Consider the following 19,878-nt stretch of genomic DNA (forward strand, 5'->3'; position numbering starts at 1 on the left):
CTGAGCCATTGATGATCCTAGCAGTCATGGTCATGTGCATTATATTAAAGTGCTGTTGGTATTATAAGTGATTTTAACCAGTTTTAGCAAATCATTTTTAGAAATATTAGAAATTTGTGCCAGACTATACCAGCCTTGAATATTTTCACATCTCAAGGCTGGATGAATTTCGCAGAAACTAAATAAAGTTACATAGTTTTCTTGTTTACAGAAACTCCAGAAATGTTATGTCATTTTTTTTTCTTGAGAGAACATCAATGGTGCCCTAAGCAAGATTTCAGACACCTTCATTATTTAGCTACTGAACTGAATAATGAATGAACTAATTCAAATAGAAAATTTGATTCAGCATTTCACATTAATGACACCCTTTTAAGGGAAAAAAAAAAAAGATTATAAAGTATGCCAAGATATATTTTTTATATTCTGCCAAAACCAGATGACAGTTAGGATAAGTTTATGCAAGAGGGATTTTTGCCTGTGGTAGAGGGTTATCTTAACAGTAATGGGACAAGATGGGCCACTTTCATGGTTTTCAATGTTGTGCAATAACAACTAAATTTGGAAATGCTTCCATTTAGTTCCTTTAATAATGGATGATGCAGCAGCATCATCATACTAACCTCATTTCTCAATTAGGTTCAAATTTAGCAGTAAATACTAGGTCTTAGTAATCTTAGGTTGGATATCTTCCCTGTGTTGCCCTAACTTTGTTTTTAGTAAACCAAGCAAAATTGACAGTTCTTGACAGCCAGGGATCACCATGCATTTGCACATATAGACAAAATAAATAAATAAGTTTTGCAATTATTTACACTAAGAGAAAATAACATATTTCCTTAGCGACAGATGCTATTTACACTAAATGCAAATAACAATGGATTCTATTTACACTAAGTGAAAATAGCAGTATTTTCTTAGCAATATGCTATTTACACTAAGTGCAAACAGCTATAGATTCTATTTGCACTGTTAAAAGAACAGGATTTTCTGCTATTTATACTACTTCTCAGTATTGTAGTACATTATAAAACAGTATTCAATAATAACGTATTGAGTGTAAATTATAATTTTAATTCAAATTATTAAATGGATGCCACATTATTGGGACAATAAATCCCTCCCTACACCTACCCTAACCCTACCCGATTATTACTTTTTTACTTTTCGATTATTTCCTTTATTTTTATTGAAAATAAATACCTTTCAGTGATATGAGATTTGAAATGGGAGAAAAAAAAGCTTAGCAAAAGGCAGATTTGAACTCAGGTCGATCGCATCAAAAAGACCACTGCATACGCTTTACCCCCTGTGTCACCGGAGCAGTTGTTTGATAATGGACCCTTTTCACAAGACAGTGATGACGCGTTTCAATGGTCATCAGCATCATAAATCCTCTAAAGTTTTTTTATATTTTGATTTGTAAAAGTTGTATGTACATTTATAACACTATACTTTGTATTATATCACTTATATCATCAAATTACAAAAAAAATAGTTAACGCTATGCGAGGGTGAACGGTAAATTTGACATCGTTCTTCTCTTCTGACTGCCGTTATCAGTCCCTCTCAAATTTTTCCCTTTTTTTGAAAGTCTTGAAAACACTATCGTGGAGTATTTCTTTTGCTTTTTGAGCCAATTGGAATGCAAAACAAATATTTTTGTGGTACTCTTCCATTCACTGCTCTCGAAGTTAACCAAAGTCCCTTTAAGACAAGTCATGTCACTCGGTGGCCATCTTTGAAACGCCTCTCGGGCATGCAAGTGCAACACCTATCTCTTTGAATGAGGAATCAAATTCTCCAAAACTGTTCACTAAGCTTACAATTAAATTTCATATTTGAAATCACCAATGAAATCTGACAATAACTGTGTCGTAAATGTTGTTTATTTTGCTCAAATAGCGTTAAAAAATCTTATTTTTCAGGCTAGATCAGCCAGTGAGCATGTGCAGTCCTAACCGCACGTCTCAGAGCGTTGACTGTTTCTATAGCAACAGGACTGCTATCGGCAGCTGCAGTGACGTGCTGACTTTACCATTTAGAGATTGGCTCTTTTGCTCAGAAGGCGGGGCTTTGTTCGATTGAGCGGCCATATTGAGTGTTGCATTTTTCCCCATTCAAAACTATACGAGTGACACGTCTTGGGTATTCTATAGTCTTTGAGTTAACCCAACTATGATGACTTCTGCTGCTGAGAAACCCAGAAAGGTGAAAAAGGTCTATCGTCTTTCCAAGTTGACTAACCTAATCAAACGTTGGTGGGTGGAGTTAGTGTAAATAGCTTCTGCCAACAAGACGATAGACCTTTTTTACATTCCCGGGTTTCTCAGCAGCAGAAGTCATCATAGTTGGTGGAACTATTATGTCACTTTGTAGGCAAAAACCCGGAAGCGAGTTAGCATTTTAGCACTTCCGGTTCCATCGTCCCAGAGTCAATGGGTTTTTTGAATGGGAGTTTGGTTAAATCCCCTAAAATAAGGTCCGTGGTTCACACAAGCTCAAGATACTTTCACGTTTTATTCTACGACATAAAACACACCAGTTACACCCCAACTGTTACGTTTCTTAAAAAAAGACGGTTGCTAACAAGTTGCTAAATGGGACTACAGGCGCTGTCGGAGACATTAAACGTCATCATGTCGAACAGTTTATCAATTTACAGTATTTTCCAATTGTAGTATAATTTATAGTACAATTAATTGTAGATAACCAATTAATAGTTTCCCGTTTTTTATATTGTTCGACAATGTTTTGTTTTGCCCCGAAATGCAACAAGTCTTTGGATGGAAGATGCTCGTTTTATCGCTTTCCTACTGATACGAAGACTCTGGGTTCGTACCATAAGGTAAACTCATGATTATTCCATGTAAACACCACATTTACCGGCTTAGTCACGGTGAACGTGAAACTTTAACGATAATGCTTAAAGCCACATTAAAATTATGTTAACGACCACATGAAGTTGTTAGAAAGCATACAGATTGAGGATTTTCTAGACGCAAGGATAAAATAACATTTTGTGTACCCTCCCTAACAAAATGATAGCTGAAATGTGGTACAAAATGTGTAAGTTTCATGAACTATGATTGAACACTGAGCTTATTTTTTGCGATAATCCAAAAGCCTATGGAAAAATCCTATTGGCTTTTTGTCGAGGGAACCAGTGTGATGCTAACAGCCGATCCGCATACAAAGTGACGTCATAGTTCCCCCACTCTATTTGCACTTAGTGTAAATAGATTTTTTTTTGTTGTTGTTGTTTTTTTAAGGTTTTTAAAATTCTCATCAAGGCAACATTTATCTGAAAAAAACTAATATTGTGTAATTTTGTTTGTTTGTTGAAATGCAATTTATTCATGTGATGGCAAAACCTGAATTTTGACATTACTCAAGTCTTCCGTTTCATGTCATCCTTTCTCATGATCCTGTTTTTTTTTCTAATATGCTGATTTCATGCTTATTATTTTCAATGTTGAGAACATTTGTGCTGCTTAATATTGTTGTGGAAACCATTATACATTATTTTCAGGACTCTTTGATGAATAGAACGTTTATTTAAATCTCTTTTGATCTATTTAATGCATCCTTGCATAATAAAAGCACAAAAAAATCCTATACTGAACCCAGATGTTTAAATGGCAGCGTGGTAGTGTAACTCCTCTTGATTTCTATGGGGGGGGGAAAATTATTGATCAGACTGACCAAATGTGAATTTGTGCCACAGCATTAAACAAAAACATTTCATTGATTGCAGTAATCATGCAGCTTAATTTTCAGAGAGAAATATTAGTTTAATTCAAAGCATAAATAATAGTTGTAGGTTTTATTTTTGGAACTTCCGCTTTCAAATCCACTTAGAAATCTGAGGGGACATACTCTGTCACAGTCTGAATGGTCATAATGCTTCTGAGAAACTGAGAGAAATTTAAAGTACATATTTTTTCCCCTTCAAAACAATAAACGTTACTATTATCTCCTTTTTATTGTAGCCATTCATAAATTGAATCTACCTTTTAAGGTAGCCATTGAAAAAAATTTTGCCATCTGAAAACTGTGGCTAATCCTCTTATTTCACAGATAACACAGGGCACATCTAAAGAACATCTGACTCACTGGCTGTCACCAGCACCCTCATTAGCAGTGATGAGTAATACGCTCCAAAGGTCTATACTGAGGGTTCCCGTTACCATCCATCAGCGAGAACGATCAGTATTTTCAGGCATGTCTCTGGCTGTGACCGGAGTGTCATTGCTCGGTGAATTCAGACTGTGAAGAAACACCAGGGCTCAAGGTTCTGTTTGTATGCACAATAAAGGCCCCCAACTTGCACAAACCTTAGTTCTAACTAGGGCAAAGGCTAGAGCAAAGTTTCTCTCCCAAAAACATAGGCATCAGTATTTTACGAGGTCTAAATCAGCGCTTTTTAACTAGTTTTGCATCAAAACCCACATCATTTTAAAGTACAGTAAAGACATTTATAGTGTTACAAAATATTTATATTTTTAATAAATGCTGATCCTCTGAATGTTCCATTCATTAAAGAATCCTGAAAAAGTATCATGGTTTCGACAAAAATATTAAGCAACACAACTGTTTTCAACATTGATATTACTAATAAATATTTCTTGAGCACCAAATCAGGATATTTACTTTTCTACTTTCCTTTGGGCAGATGTTCTTACCCAAAGCAATGTCATTGCATTTAAGGTGCATTTTTTTTTATTAGAATGACTTCTGAAGGATTATGTGACACTGAACACTAATGGTACTAATGGTTTTGTTCAACTGTATAATATTTCATAATATAACTGTTTTGATTGTATTTTTGATCAAATGGATGCAGCTTTAGTGAGCATATAAGAGACATCTTTCAAAAACATTAGGGATAGTTCATCCAAAAATGAAAATTCCGTCATTAATTACTCACCCTCATGTCGTTTCAAACCTGTAAGACCATTCATTTTGGAACACAAATTAAGATATTTTTGATGAAATCCGAGAGCTTTCTGACCCTCCATAGACACAGCAACGCAACTACCACATTCAAGGCCCAGAAAGGTAGTAAGGACATTGTTAAAATAGTCCATGTTGTGACATCAGTGGTTCAACCTTAATTTTATTAAGCTACGAGAATACTTTGTGTGCACAAAGAAAACAAAAATAACGACTTTTTTTTTACAATTTCTACTCTTCTGTGTCAGTCTTAATTTGTGTTCCGAAGAAAAACGAAGGTCTTACGGGTTTGGAACGGCATGAGGGTGAGTAATTAATGACAGAATTTTCATTTTTGGGTGAACTATCCCTTTAAAAAGCATGTAGTGTATGTCAAGCTACTATTGCAGATGTGAGTTCTTTCAATCTTTCAAAAAGTGTGGAAATGAACATATACATTTCAAAATGTGGTCAGTGATATTGTTCAGCCTCTGAGGAAAAAAAAAAATCTTCGTTTCTTGAGGATAGAAAATAAGAAAAAAAAAATTAGACTGATATTTTTTGAATAATTATTACCAAAATGCCCATTCTAAAAAGGAAACCCTTTGTCAAACTTCATAAAAATTGAGTTCAACTGTGCAAGAATGTAGTAAACCAATCAGTAATGACAGTGTTCCCTCCCATTAAATATGAGCCCAGTTTAAAAGCCAACGTCGCCCTCTTTGAACCCCAAGAGTCATGAATGTTGTGGCCTCCTGTCATCCACGTACTGATGGAGTGTGGAGAGCAGTATAAACTCTGGTTTCCCCTGTGGAATCCCCCGCATACATCACAGCCCAGAAACAACAAACAGTCGACCCTGAGGTGGTTAAATCCACTCTGGTGTTATCAGAGGATATAAACATTTCAACCTCATTCTGGGACTAAAAGATCAGTTGATGGGCCCAAAACAGAAAGAGGGGAGTGGGATGATGGACAGAGTGAATTAGGAGACAAAAACAACAAGCCAAACCCAAATAAAGAGGAGGAAACTGCCATTGTTCTACTCATTGCTTCATATGAGAATGTTCTGGAAATGAGAAACTAACCGTTACTGGAGAGAAACATACAGATTTGAGGTTTGTGGAAATACAGTTTGGACGCACGGCGACCTTTGCCGGAATGGACTGGGTCCATTACAGAGACGGAAAATGTTTTGGGAAATGACAGGAGCACATTCTGTGTATCAGTAAAAGCTTGACTGGCTCTACACATTCCATAATGGCTATTTTCAGTTTAAACAGCAGTTAAATTTGTGGGAACATAAAAACACATAAACACTATTACTTTCATTCCATTTTTTTCGAATTGACCGAACTATTAACTCAACCGAGTCTGCAAACAGTAATCCAACCAAACCTTGATTACCCAGATACCTAGATACATCTGGTTTTGCAAGAAACAGCAATCAGGGTATTTTTTTCCACTGACACAGTAGTTCAGACTGTATATTTTTTCCTCTGCAGCAGTTTTTTTGCCAATATTTGCTGCAAAAGTAAGAAATAAATAAACAAACTAATAAATACATTTTATATGCTCTATCATTTATTTTTTTATATTTGTTATATTAATTATAAACTATAAATTAGATTGTCAATATTATTATTATTACTACTATTATTAATAATAGAACATTTACAGCTGTAAATACACATAAATACAAAAATCTGTTGCAAAGAAGCATGGAAAAGTTGTAACATGGCATACACTCCATTTATATAATAAATGATGTTCTTTTGAACTTTCTGTTCATCAAAGAATCTTGAAAAAAAATGTATCACAGTTTGCACAAAAACTTTATGCACAACTTTTTTTGCTTAAGAATTAAATCAGCATATTAGAATGTATTCTGAAGGCTCACGTGACACTGAAGACTGGAGTAATGGCTGATAAAAATTTCAGCTTTGGAATAAATTACATTTTAAAATACATTAAAACAGAATTTTAATATAAAAATCAATTTTTAAAATCCTAATATTTCACAATATTACTGTGTACGCTATTAACTAACTTAAGATTTTGTGACAATACAGCATGTGCAAGTTCCATCAACTGGCCCGAAACTGTCATCCTTATTTTTATGACCTGGATATCATAAAGTTTTTGGTGATTCATTACGATAATCTGAACACAGCCTCAAAACTTCCTGTCATTCATTAGAGAGCTATGTATCCGAAATGGTGTTTATGAACTCATGCTGTTAAATAACAGGAAACAGTCAAGGTTAAGATGCCCATGAACACAGTAGATGTGGTGTGCTATTCCAGTTCCCCGTCCTTTGCTCGCTGGTATGAAGCAGCTATTCTGGGTGCCACAAGGTTTTATCACAGCTCAATGCATTATTTATAAGGCAGAAGCCTGGCCCCTGGAGCAGGAGAAATGAATGGCTATGACAGGGTAAACCCCACAAGATGCCAGCCACTGTGCATTGCAGGCATTAGTTGAGGCCAGCTTTTCAAAGTTGCTGATGGCCGACTCTCTGCTGTTTCTGGGAAACAATATGATACCGCATCTAGGAAATTTGATTGTTTTTTTATGACAATGCATTATTTATTTGTCAATAATAGATGTTAAAATACACAACAATTGCCTTTCTGATGGAATATCTATATTGCAGAAAAAAATCCAAGGATCTGCAGAGCAGGAGGTTCATTTTCAATTAAAGAGAAATGAAAATTCTGTCATGTCATTCCAAACCTGTATAATTTATATTTTTCTGTGAAAGACCAAAGATATTTTGAAAATGTGTTTTTTTTTTGTCAATACAATGAAAGTTTTTGACCCCACTGACTTTCATTGTAAGAACGAGAACAATTCTTCATAATATGCTCTTTTGTGTTCCACGGAAGAAAGAAATTCATACACAACACGAGGGTGAATAAATAATGGATATGAATTTTCATTTTTGGGTGAACTATCCCTTTAACAAGACAACATTTCAACACACTGACAATCTGGCCAACAGCAGACCCTTATAAATGGCCTATATATAAACTTTCAATTCCTAACTTACATTCTTCCCACACGCAATTATATCCCTCACTGCTTCCATATTTATATTTATTTGGCAGATAATTTTTCTCGAGCAGCTTTAACGGCATACTAAACCACATGTACAAGTCATGGTGTAATTTATCTTTTAATATAAAATTCATCTCCATAAAAAAGTTGGCGATGGCTATAATTAACAGATGCTAAACATTCATTGGACATAATAAATCTGATTCACAGTTTTAAAAAGGTTCTTTAAGCATTGACTTTTATTCTTTTCACCACATCTAATCTCCAAGCCAATTGAACGGCTTTGAAATGCAGCTCCGGTCCTTTTTTAAACTAAGAATGGAATTAATTGGATTGATTTAAGTAGTAGATTTCATGTTTCATAATGAACCTTGTCCTTACTTTAAAAGAATCGCATTTAAAGTTGCATTTCAAAGCTCTTTATGGAATTCAGTGGGGTAGGCCTGCTTTTAGAAGCAGAGCTCAGACGTTTATTCAGACAACTGTGTTTTTCTTCTCAGGCTACAGATGATGCTGAGGCTGATGATGATGAGGATGATGAGGATACTTTCCAAGGTTATTTCTGGGGAAATATAAAAGCCATAACCACAGACACCATCTGTTGTATTACAAAAAGAGATCAAAAGCAGTGGGAGAATGGAATCAAAAGAAAGAAAAAAATAAAAACAGAGAAGAGAGACTGCATTGCTGGGATTAAGAGGAGACTGAAAGTAGAACAAACACAGTCTGTGTTATGATGTCTTCACTGGTGGTCTCGTCTCTTTTGCTCCGGGGGGGGTTTGAATACGTTCTAATTCTGAATGCGTATGACTGCTACTGACATTCGCAAAGTGGGGAATTCAATTAGGCTTTCTGACATCATGCCTGTCAACTCCATTAGACAGGTCTCTTCATAACAATTCATATCTTCTGCCCTACTGCTCATTTTTTAGTTTAGCAACAGCAGTTATATAAGGTAGAAAGTCTCACATGAGGTAGTAATGTGAGAAAAGAGACCCTTTGGCTAGTGGCATAAGGTCAGGTCCACATTGCTTCTTATTTAGTGTGCAAGCTCCACCCATTTAGACAGGAAGAGATAGCTTCGCCAACATGTAAAACAACCAAATCACAGTTTGTTTTGTTTTAACGTGATGTTTAAGGCTATGTGTATTTGAAAATATCAGTGGAAAGAATTCTATTTAATAAATAATTGTGCAACAGTCTCATCTGTATCAGTGGTTGTGCAGAAAAAAAAAATTAGAGAATATCTGCCTAATCAGTACTGATTATTTAATTGTCTTTGGAAGTTGTGTAAAGTCCGCCAATCAGATTTGAACTTGTCATAATCGAAAAAGTGATTTCCAGTTCCAGTCCTGGAAAAAATAAATAAATAAATAAAAATAAACAGTGACACTTGTACTGTTGGCATTTAAAATTTACCGCTTTGGAAAGGAATTCCTTTTAGACAAAAAGTTTTTTTTTATTTGCCCCTTTTTTTTTTTTTTTTTTTACAACAAAATCTTACCGAAAGCTCATTTTTTGAGATATCAACCTCAAATTTGGAACACAAATTGTTTGATTTTCTTCAGTTTTAGAGTAAAGCATGTTTTGGAAAATATATATTTCATATGAAATTTAAAAACAGTATATTTGTGCTTTTTTGATAATAATAAATAATAAACTAAGTAATAAACAGATCACAACTATTCCATAAATAGAATTTTGTACCATACAATCTCTGATATTTTTGACCATCATGCGAGCAGCACCAGAGGGTTAAATGTAACCTCAAAATGAATATCCATTTTTCATAGTGTACATTATAAACCCTAAAAACTGTTCACAACAATGATAACTATAATAAAAATAAATTTGTAGCAATTCCAAATACACCCCAACTATAACAATAATGACAGAGAATTTACTTGTACTGTTTATTACTGTTATTTTAACTTTTAATGTATGAGTTTTAATTCAATTAGCCTTAATAGTATAGAATTAATGTTGGCCATTTATCAGTTATTGACCATAACATAAAAAATAATTTATCAGCTAAGTGGTATTTAAACCAAAATTTTAACATATTTTTAAATTTTAATACACTGCAGAAATTATTACTCAAGTTTCCTGTGCTTGATTTGAAAATGAACCATTTCATTTTACCATAGACCCCCACTCTTGCTAGATCAGGATGTAAAAGTATATGTTCTCCTGCTTCAGGCAGCCAAGCCATGGACACATTTAATGAACTAGCTCTTTTCTAAGGCCTGTTCCAACTTTGCCACTCTGGGGGAGGATGACACTGGATGTGCAATTACTGCAGACAGGACCAGCTACACCCAGACAACATGGGGCAACCCAGGACAACATTATGACACAGTGCAGTGCAATACAGCACAATGGAATGCTGTGTAATGCATCAACGCTAATTAAAACAGAATGGGCCGTGACACGGCGTAACCCCAGGAAACATCCTACACAACAACACAACAACAGGGTTGCAGGATTGACTTCCTAACTATAGTGGTACAGGCACAGTGATTCATAACTATGTGACTGTCAGTCTTTGGCAAGACATTGCAAGTGTGTTGTCATTTAGAATGTACAATTCAGTGACAGCAATGGTGGCATAGAGACAGGTGAACAGAATCACCAATATTCCATTTACCACAATTTACACAAAAAGTAAAGACATTTGTTTGGTAAAAGTGCTGTACTGTATGTGGAACTTGACTTTTAAATTGTTTTGAAAAAACTGAGCAGTGCTTTTCCATGAAAAAGGTGAAAAGACTAATCGCTTGTGTGTGCGCACACACACACACACACACAAACTGGTATTCCTATAATTATGGGGACATTCCATAGGCGTAATGGTTTTTATGCCGAACAAACTGTATTTTCTATCCCAGTGGTTCTCAGACTTTTTATACCAAGTACCGCCTCAGAAAATATTTGGCTCTCCAAGTACCACCATAATGACCAACATTAAAATACAGTAGCGAAGTAGGCCTAACTATTCAGCTACAGCTCTGCACAGTTCAAAAACAAGGCAGTTTTATTCCTAATAAGAATATTTATTGTTGGCAGCCACTTTAACATTGTAAATACACAGTTTGAACACTAACACTGCACTGTACATACAGGTAATTACAAAACTTAAATAATGATTAAATTAAAATGTGTTGTACCTAAAAGTTAAATAAAAACTGTACTGTATTTAAATGTAAACAAAAAAAAAACTTTACTCAAATAAAGATTAAATTAAAAATGTATTGTGTTTTAACATGAATTTATATTTAATTTAGTGATTCCTCTGTGTACCACTAGAGTATCAGTAGTGGTACTTGTACCACACTTTGAGAACCACTGTTCTACCCCATTACCCTAACCCAACCCTAAATCTTAATCTACTTCTCACACAAAACTTTCTGCATATTTACATTTTCAAGATACTTCATTCTGTATAATTTATAAGCTGATTTCCCCATGGAGACCAAAAAAAACTGTCCCCACAAGGTCAAAATTTACTAGTATTACTATCCTTGTGGGGACATAATGTCCCTGTAGCATATAAATACCAGTACACAAACATACACACACACACACACACACACACACACACACACACACACAGAGACTCACACAATAGCTACAAAATTGCAGGTATAATACTTCAAACTTTGCAGGTATTTATGAGGGACAGTGTCATGTGGTGTAACTATTAAGAGAAAGGAAAATATATTTTTCTTATATAAAAACAAGTGAGTCTACACGTTAATCATTATTTTCAAAAAGTTATTAAATATTTTTTACTAACACCTACATTAATAATTAATTGCACCACATGACATTTTACAACCTGAACTAACCTTGTCTTGTCATAAAAAAATCAACTGATCTGACATTTTAAGAGACTTACTGACCTTTACACACAGTCATGAGAATCTGCAGGGGTCTATGATATAATTTCCTGTTTTGTTGTTTTTTTAGCATAACAGCAACATATGACAAATGTTGCAACATATGCACACTTTGACAAACAGTTGTACCACCCTGAGAATTAATAATTTGTTTTTAATAAAATAACAAGAATGAAAGTAAATAAAACTACAATTCAAAATTCTAAATTTAATAGAATTAAATAAATGTAATAATTAATCAAATTAATAGATCTGGACAAAAAAAAATAAAATGTCTTTGACTCATGTGCCAAAGTGTAATGCCTAGAGTTAACGGTTTGTTTATTGATTTGAAAAGTTCTCTTTTATAAAGGATGGAACACCTAGGAGTTTTTCTTCATTTAAATGAACACTAAGTATACATGCCTTCCATGAGTCCCAAATGCTGTTATCCTATAACTAGAGAAGCTCTTTAGTGGGGAACTCACTCATTCTTGGTTAGCTGTCAATTATGTCTTGTCCAATATGACGTACAACACACTTATCCCCTAAGTGTCTTGTTAAAGGGCACAATATGATATGTGTATAATGTCAGATGTTTCTCTTTTAGCAATTATTTTTTTAAATGAGAAATCAGTGAGTATAAGCTGCTCATAGTGTGGGCAGCAACACAATGTGTGTGGGAGAGCTTTTTTAAATACCAAGTAAAAATGTTTCCTCTGCAGTCAGGCATTAGGCAGACATGTGAACACACAACCTGTCACGCTATCGTTATGGCTGCCTTCAATCTCAGCGACCCACGCACACACAAACACCAAAACCGTCACTTGTAGCTCTCAGCCCTCTCTCTCTGTCAAACACACACATACACACACTCAGGGGCCCTAATCAACGTCATCAGGGTCTCCGTTTCTACAGATGGTGGAAATCAAAACTCAACAGGCTGAGCGAAAGCACACCAGATCTGTGACAGACTGGAAACTAAAACCACCTACACAAACTAACATTCACCATAAACAGAGTATATGGCTTTAAATAGGTTGGAGGAAACCTAGAACAAACTTATTTATTTATAAAGCACAACAAAAACAACAGTGCTGTACAAACCGTACTAAAGCAGTCATCAAAAACATAAAGTGTGAGTGTGTGTACATTTATATAGACCACAACACAATGAGGGGAGGAGACATCAAAACTCTAATAGTGATTCAACCTTATAAACCTGGGTAAAAAGACTAGATTTAAATTCAGATTCAGATTAAAATAATCTGAGGGAACCCAGGGACCATCTTGGGACCATCAACAATCTTTGCTCAGATGAATTCAGAAATCTAACAGATGCAGATTCAAAAGGTCAGAGAGATGGCAAGGTGCTGATCCGGTTAGAGCTTTAAAAAGTCAAATTTTAAAATCGATTTTGTAACAGACCGGCGGCCAGTGCAAAGGATATCATATAGGGGAGATATGATCACATTTCCGGGTGCCAGTCAGAAGTCTTGCAGCATTTTGAGCCATTTGAAGACAACTGATATTAGATTGACATAATCCAATATAACGAGAATTGCAATAGTCAAGTTGAGATCAAACAAATAACTCTCTTGAACTCTGCAAAAGGTTAAAAAAATACTCTTAGCCTTAAAAGGTAAATAGCAATCTTAATTGAAAAAAACAACAACAACTGGATTTAACTACAGCATTTATCTGTTTATCAAATTTGACACTTTTTTATACTTTTATTTTTGTAAAAAAAAAATATATATATATATATATACACTTGTACGTTGACTGTCTATCATGAAGTCATAACATTATTCTCCTGAATAAACAGTTTAATAGAAAATCACTACTGACAGCACATTTATGACCAGCAGTGTGCTTACACCGAATTTCCTGCCATTATATGTCAATTCTGCATAAATGGACTGGCTTTATGCTGCTTCTGGTTTTAACAAAAGGAGGAAATTCTTAAGTAAAAGGCCAACTGAAAGGTTACATGATGCGTAGCAATTGCGCTTGAGCTGTATGCTTGTCAAAAGACCACATCATTCTTGCCATTCACTCCCATGACTTGATAGACAAGAATAAAACTCTCAGTACCACCACCATTATCGCTAATGACAGATTATTAGAACACCAATGCAAATCCAATGCCAATTCAGAACAGAGTTGAAAACAATGACCGACATTGACCATTTCACGTAACCTCAAGCAACTATTGCAACACTAGGGAGAAAAAGATGACTCCTACAAGGAAACGAGAAATGAAGGATGGTACTTGCTCAATACGAAGTGCAACTTAATCTGCTTCCTAACTTCATCTTCTTTTATACATAATCACTAAATTTGGCCAAGTGAGGAAGCTTACAAGATCCACTTCACCACAGTTAGTTAAAGACCTGTTTCCTCATAGTCAGTTATTATTTCATTGAAAAACCAAATGAGACACTCGAATCCTGTTTAGTCAGCAATCCTACAGCATTCCGTCCTGCTGAGATCATGGAGGCGCTCAGAGGATGAAAGAGGAACAAATCCAGCTTTCTGAGGAGTTGTGTATGTGAATGGAAAATATAGAACATCTCGTTCTCATTTCTTTGAATGAATCTCACAGAAATGTCACATTTCACCCCCGATGGTGATTCTCATTAAATGATCATTACTGTAACTGTTTCGCAAATATATATATATATATACACTACCATTCAATCCAAGTTTGGATCACAATGATAAATTGCTGCTTTTATTCAGCACAAATGCATTAAATTGATCAAAAATGACATGAAAGACATTACAATGATCTCTTCTTCAAATAAATGCTGTTCTTTCTGTTTCTGTTTCATAAAAGAACCGCACAAACGACATATTTTATCACAGTTTCCACACTACATTAAGCAGCACAACCATTTTCAACTGTGATAATAATAAGAAAGGGTTCTTGAGCATCAAATCAGCATATTAGAATGATTTCTTAAAGATCATGGAACACTGAAGACTGGGGTTTTGCCAAGTGGGAAAATCTGTTTTAAAATATATATTAAAATAGTGAACAGGTAATATTTCACAGTATTTCTCATTTTTTTTAATATGTCTTTGATTTGAAATGAATGCAGACTTGGTGACCATATGAATATAAATAATATATATAATAACATTAATAACTGTTATACTGCCATGAAAATATCACCAAAAAGGGTTTTATTTCCCTTAACTAAAACATAATTTATCGTTTCTTTTTTCAGATTAGATTTCAGGGTGAAATATGACCCAGCTTTGGGAGATTCCCCTGATAACTGAACGTCTAGAAAACAATTTAACATCAGTTTCTGTCTGAGGCTTCGGTTCCTCAAATGTCATTATTTCTCTCTGTCTCTTACGTGGCTGTGGTCATGCATCCGAGTGTGAGGGATAACAGACCACTCGAGCTGAACGCTTCTATTCAAATTTAAGACTGCAGAATGGTTCTTTTTCCCTTCACACTTAATCACACTGAATCTTTCACCACCTCCCACAGAAGACATTAACAGGGAAGAGTGCTGAAAATATAACGCATGGCTGTGGAACTGACAGAGAGGGCAGCACACTAATAGGAGTAGAAAACTTTCCCTAACAAGTCTCTAATTAGATATAAGCTGGCAATGGATGCTGGACAGATGCATGATGATCAGTCAAAGGGGCTACAGTGTTAGTTTGGCAGCTGAGAAATCCTCTATACTGTCTATAATTGGGGCTAAGGCTGTAGATACCTTATTCCTCTGGCTCCTGACTAACAGATTCCTTTCTATAAACAAGCATTAAGAAGAAGCAGATCTCTGTAATTGGTTCCCTGATGTCCTGCAGAGCAGCAATGCAAACAAATGTCAGAATGACCACTGTGTGGCTCGTCATAGCTGTAGGGAATCGGCAGAGGACACCGCAGTTTGTATTTGGTAGTTTGGTAGTTTGTAGTGGTGGTTGTATTTGGGTGGTTTGTACATAACGCATTTTTGCATTAAACAAAAAATTAATTCAAAATGTAAAAATCTAGAAACAACTGAAAGCAGTACAAAAATTATATATTTTGGGTGGCCTTTTAAACATGTTGAGGTTGGATTTTATACAAAGTGTGAAAATGTGTGATGCAGATACACACTGGCTAATGAGAGGTCTGTATAAAAAGTGTTTATTGGGTCTAGGTTTTTTCTGGGTTTTTTTTTTTGAGAATGGCACACATGGCATTGCTTGAGGATCTTGCTGTGTGTGATCTCAGGTGAGAGCTGAAAGTGTTTGCTGAGAGTGACAAAAGGAAACACTGTGTGAAAAATCCCATATATGTATACAGTTTGGCCGTGTTTTATGTAGATTACTAACTCAAGGTCGCTCATTTAAAAAACCTCATATACATTACTCTAGGACTAAGTTAAGAACAAATTCATACATGTACACGTGTAGTGAAATAGCCAACATTTTTGCAAGATTTTCACTTGCATATAAATACAAATAATTCTCGCAATTATTACTTGATGAGACACAGTGTTTTCCACCACAAAGCTAATAACACCAAGGTCATTGGTTTGATTCCTAGGGAATGCAATAACTGACCCAATGTGCACCTAGTAAACAATTTCACTTTTTTTTAATGCAAAATGAATCAGATCAAAATGAAGCCTATTTACTTTCTAAATACATCCTGGTTTTACTGCATGTTATTCATTAGTGCAAGTTATTCCAAAATAAATAAATGAATAAATAAAAAATAAATGTCTTTATTATCTTTCTACAAAATAAATAACTTGCTCAACTTGTAAACCAACTTTCGTTTTTGGCTGACATCATCTAGGCCATGCAGGCAATTGGCTAATATTAACCAATAGTCAAACAGCTATTTAGGAACTGTTTTTAAAACTGGCTTGGAATAAGCCAATAATTTTCCAATGGATAAATTCAACTCCTACGTTTTTTTTTCTCAATGAATATCACATTTTACCCTGAAAAGCATTTTATTATGCAAAAGTAAAATGCGCTGAAAATCAGTCTTGAAGGAAAACAAGCTGTACATAGGGCTTACAAGAGTGCATAAGTCAACAGCCAGTTGTAAGGCGTTAGTAATAACTGCAAGGATATTATCATTAAAGGTCTTTAAAAGCATGGTGTGAAGCCAGTAATTTCCCAATGGGCAAACTGGTGTGAAGCCAATAATTTCCCAATGGATAAATTCAAGTCCTACATTTTTTCCTCACTGAATATCACAGTTCACGCTGAATTGCATCTTATTATGTAAGTAAAATGGGCTTAAAATGTGATTTCATGTTGACTTTCGGTGACAATTAGTCTTGAAGGAAAACAAGCTGTACTGTATTTACAAGAGTCAACAGCCAGTTGTAAAATCTTTGTAATAGATTAAGGGTATTATCATTAGGATTCTTTTGTGAGATCAGTACAACATAGCTTATAAAGTGACGTGACATGTGGCCATTTTTGCTGCAACGCCCGGGGAGCAGTTGGGGGTTCGGTGCCTTGCTCAAGGGCACCTCGGTCGTGGTATTGAAGGTGGGAGAGAGCGCTGTACATTCACTCCCCCCACCTACAATCCCTGCCGGTACGAGATTCGAACCCGCAACCTTTGGGTTACGAGTCCGACTCTCTAACCATTAGGCTATGACTTCCCATTCCTTCCTTATTTAAATTCACCTACCTGTTCAGGATGTTTGCTGCCTGTGATTTCAGCCACAGTGTTGTAGGAGTCAACATCTGGCAGTGTTTGGGCCCCCATAGTCAGATGCACCACAATCCTCTGGCCTCTGCGGGCCATCCTGACCATCATCTGGGCATCCTCAACAGTGATGCAGGCAGTGGGGATCTGAGGCACTCCAGGCTGGTACCACTGCCAGCCAGTGTGGGGGCTGAAAACAACACCATGAGTGGGTTAAAACTCAGAAATGTGCTTTTTATATAATACATATTGTTACAATATACACTACCGGTCAAAAGTTCAGAATAATTAAAAGGTTTTTTTTAATGCAATTTAAGCCTTCGATGGCAAATCTGAATTTTCAGCAAGTATCATCAATTATTAATGGTGCTAAAATGGTGGTCAATTTTTTTTTTATTGAGATTTATAAATCATCTGAAAGCTGAATAAATAAGCTTTCCATTGATGTATGGTTTGTTAGGATAAGACAATATTTGGCCGAGATACAACTATTTGAAAATCTGGAATCTGAGGGTGCAAAAAAATTCAAATATTGAGAAAATCGCCAAATGAAGTTCTTAGCAATGCATATTACTAATCAAAAATTAAGTTTTGATATATTTACGGTAAGAAATTTACAAAATATCTTCATGGAACATGACCTTTACTTAATATCCTAATGATTTTTGGCATAAAAGAAAAATCGATAATTTTGACCCATACAGTGTATTTTTGGCTATTGCTACAAATATACCCCAGCGACTTAAGACTGGTTTTGTGGTCCAGGGTCACATATACACTTTATACTTAAATCTTATTTACCCCAAACTTTTGAATGATAGTGTATCACATTTTCCACAAAATATTAACAGCACAACTGGTTTCAACATTGATAATAATAAGAAAGCACCAAATATTAGAATGATTTCTGAAGGACCATGTGACACTGATGATTGGAAGTAATGGCTGCTTGAAAATTCAGCTTTGCCATCATAGGAATAACTTACATTTGAAAATCCATTAAAATAGAAAACTGTATTTTAAACTGTAATAATATTTCACAATATTACTGTATTACTGTATTTTAGATTAAATAAATGGAACCTTGGTGAGCTTAAGACACTTTGTTAAAAACCTATTCCAAACGTTAAACTGGTAGTGTTTTTTTATTTATTTATGTATGCATGCATTTAAAATTGTAATTATCCCAAACTCTGGTAGTTTTTTTCTTTTTTTCATTATTATTATAATTGTACTTATTGTATTTATTATTTCTTTATTTATTTTTAAATGTATTTATTTATTTTTTGAGAAACAAATTATCTCTGGAGTATCATAATTAAAGACTACTTCAAACATTTTTTTTCCACTTTTGTTGACAACTTTATATTCAAATTTCTGTCAATAGCCCGTTTTAGTTTAGTTTACAATAGCAGTCCTTTTAATTCAACAGTGTGATGGTTCTGACCTGTTGATGGAGAATGGAGTTACTGAACGGATAAGTGAAGCCACGGCTCCAACTTTAGCAGCCTCTGAGGCCCCTGAAGCCCGATAGGCTACGGTCTCCCCATAGCTGACAAACGGCTGGTTATACACAACGATTTTCCCCTTAGCCTCACTCGCTCTCTTTTTGAGCTCTTCAAAAGACTCCACCACCATTACCTCTGCCTCTATACCTGCCAGAAGAATATAAGCTGGTTAGATATTTGCAGGTGCAGGTATTTAAAAGATGAATAGTGACTACTAACCTCCTGGAGGAGTTCCAACACTACTACCAAGCCCAAGTATGGCTAAAGTGTGGTTTCTCGGTAGAAGCATCACCGCACTCTCCTCCCCCCGTACCCAGTGAGGGATCTTCACTTGCTCTAGATGCACATTCTCCAGTCCATCCCATGTCAGGGCATTGTACATGTACTTAATGGCCAGGTCTAGGTTCTTAGAGCCACTGACTTTGTTTCCAACAGTGTCAGTGAACTCAGCCAGCCTCTCATAGGAACGGTTCTGAGCCTTGCCATATACTGCTAGGTTTATGATTCGCTGAGCGATGTCAGAGTACTTAAAAATCTCTTTGGATATTTCTGAAAGCGGTTTACTGTCATAACTGTGAGGCCTGGAGTGACACTGTAGACAGCGGAGTATAAGAAGAGTCAGAAGCACCTGACTAATGGAGTTTAGACACCTGCTTTTACTGCCAGCCATCTGAAAAGCACATGACGGGGGAAAAAAAGTCAAACATTTCTGTTTTTTAAAAAAGGAATATTTGGCATTTATCAATAGTGTAGAATTAAATTAGTTAAATATTACTTCAAATAATCTTTATATATATATATATATATATAT

General features: G+C 35.3%; 1 protein-coding gene across 2 annotated transcripts in view; it reads right to left on the reverse strand.

The window, feature by feature from the left end:
• LOC107686943 (carboxypeptidase Q) overlaps nt 1-19,878 on the reverse strand; it is a 69,063-nt gene that overhangs the window by 48,623 nt on the left and 562 nt on the right. For both annotated transcript variants that reach the window (XR_001634080.1, XM_016484069.1), the window contains exons 2-4: nt 19,287-19,737; nt 19,007-19,214; nt 17,542-17,749 (exon numbers count right to left, since the gene is read on the reverse strand). Coding sequence is in view for 1 of the 2 variants with exons in the window: in XM_016484069.1 (XP_016339555.1) it covers nt 17,542-17,749; nt 19,007-19,214; nt 19,287-19,737 (867 nt within the window). In the remaining variant the exon portion in view is untranslated. The remainder of the gene's footprint in view (nt 1-17,541; nt 17,750-19,006; nt 19,215-19,286; nt 19,738-19,878) is intronic.

The sequence above is a fragment of the Sinocyclocheilus anshuiensis genome, unplaced genomic scaffold (assembly GCF_001515605.1).
Source record: "Sinocyclocheilus anshuiensis isolate Anshui unplaced genomic scaffold, SAMN03320099.WGS_v1.1 scaffold1841, whole genome shotgun sequence".
NCBI classification, from domain to species: domain Eukaryota; kingdom Metazoa; phylum Chordata; class Actinopteri; order Cypriniformes; family Cyprinidae; genus Sinocyclocheilus; species Sinocyclocheilus anshuiensis.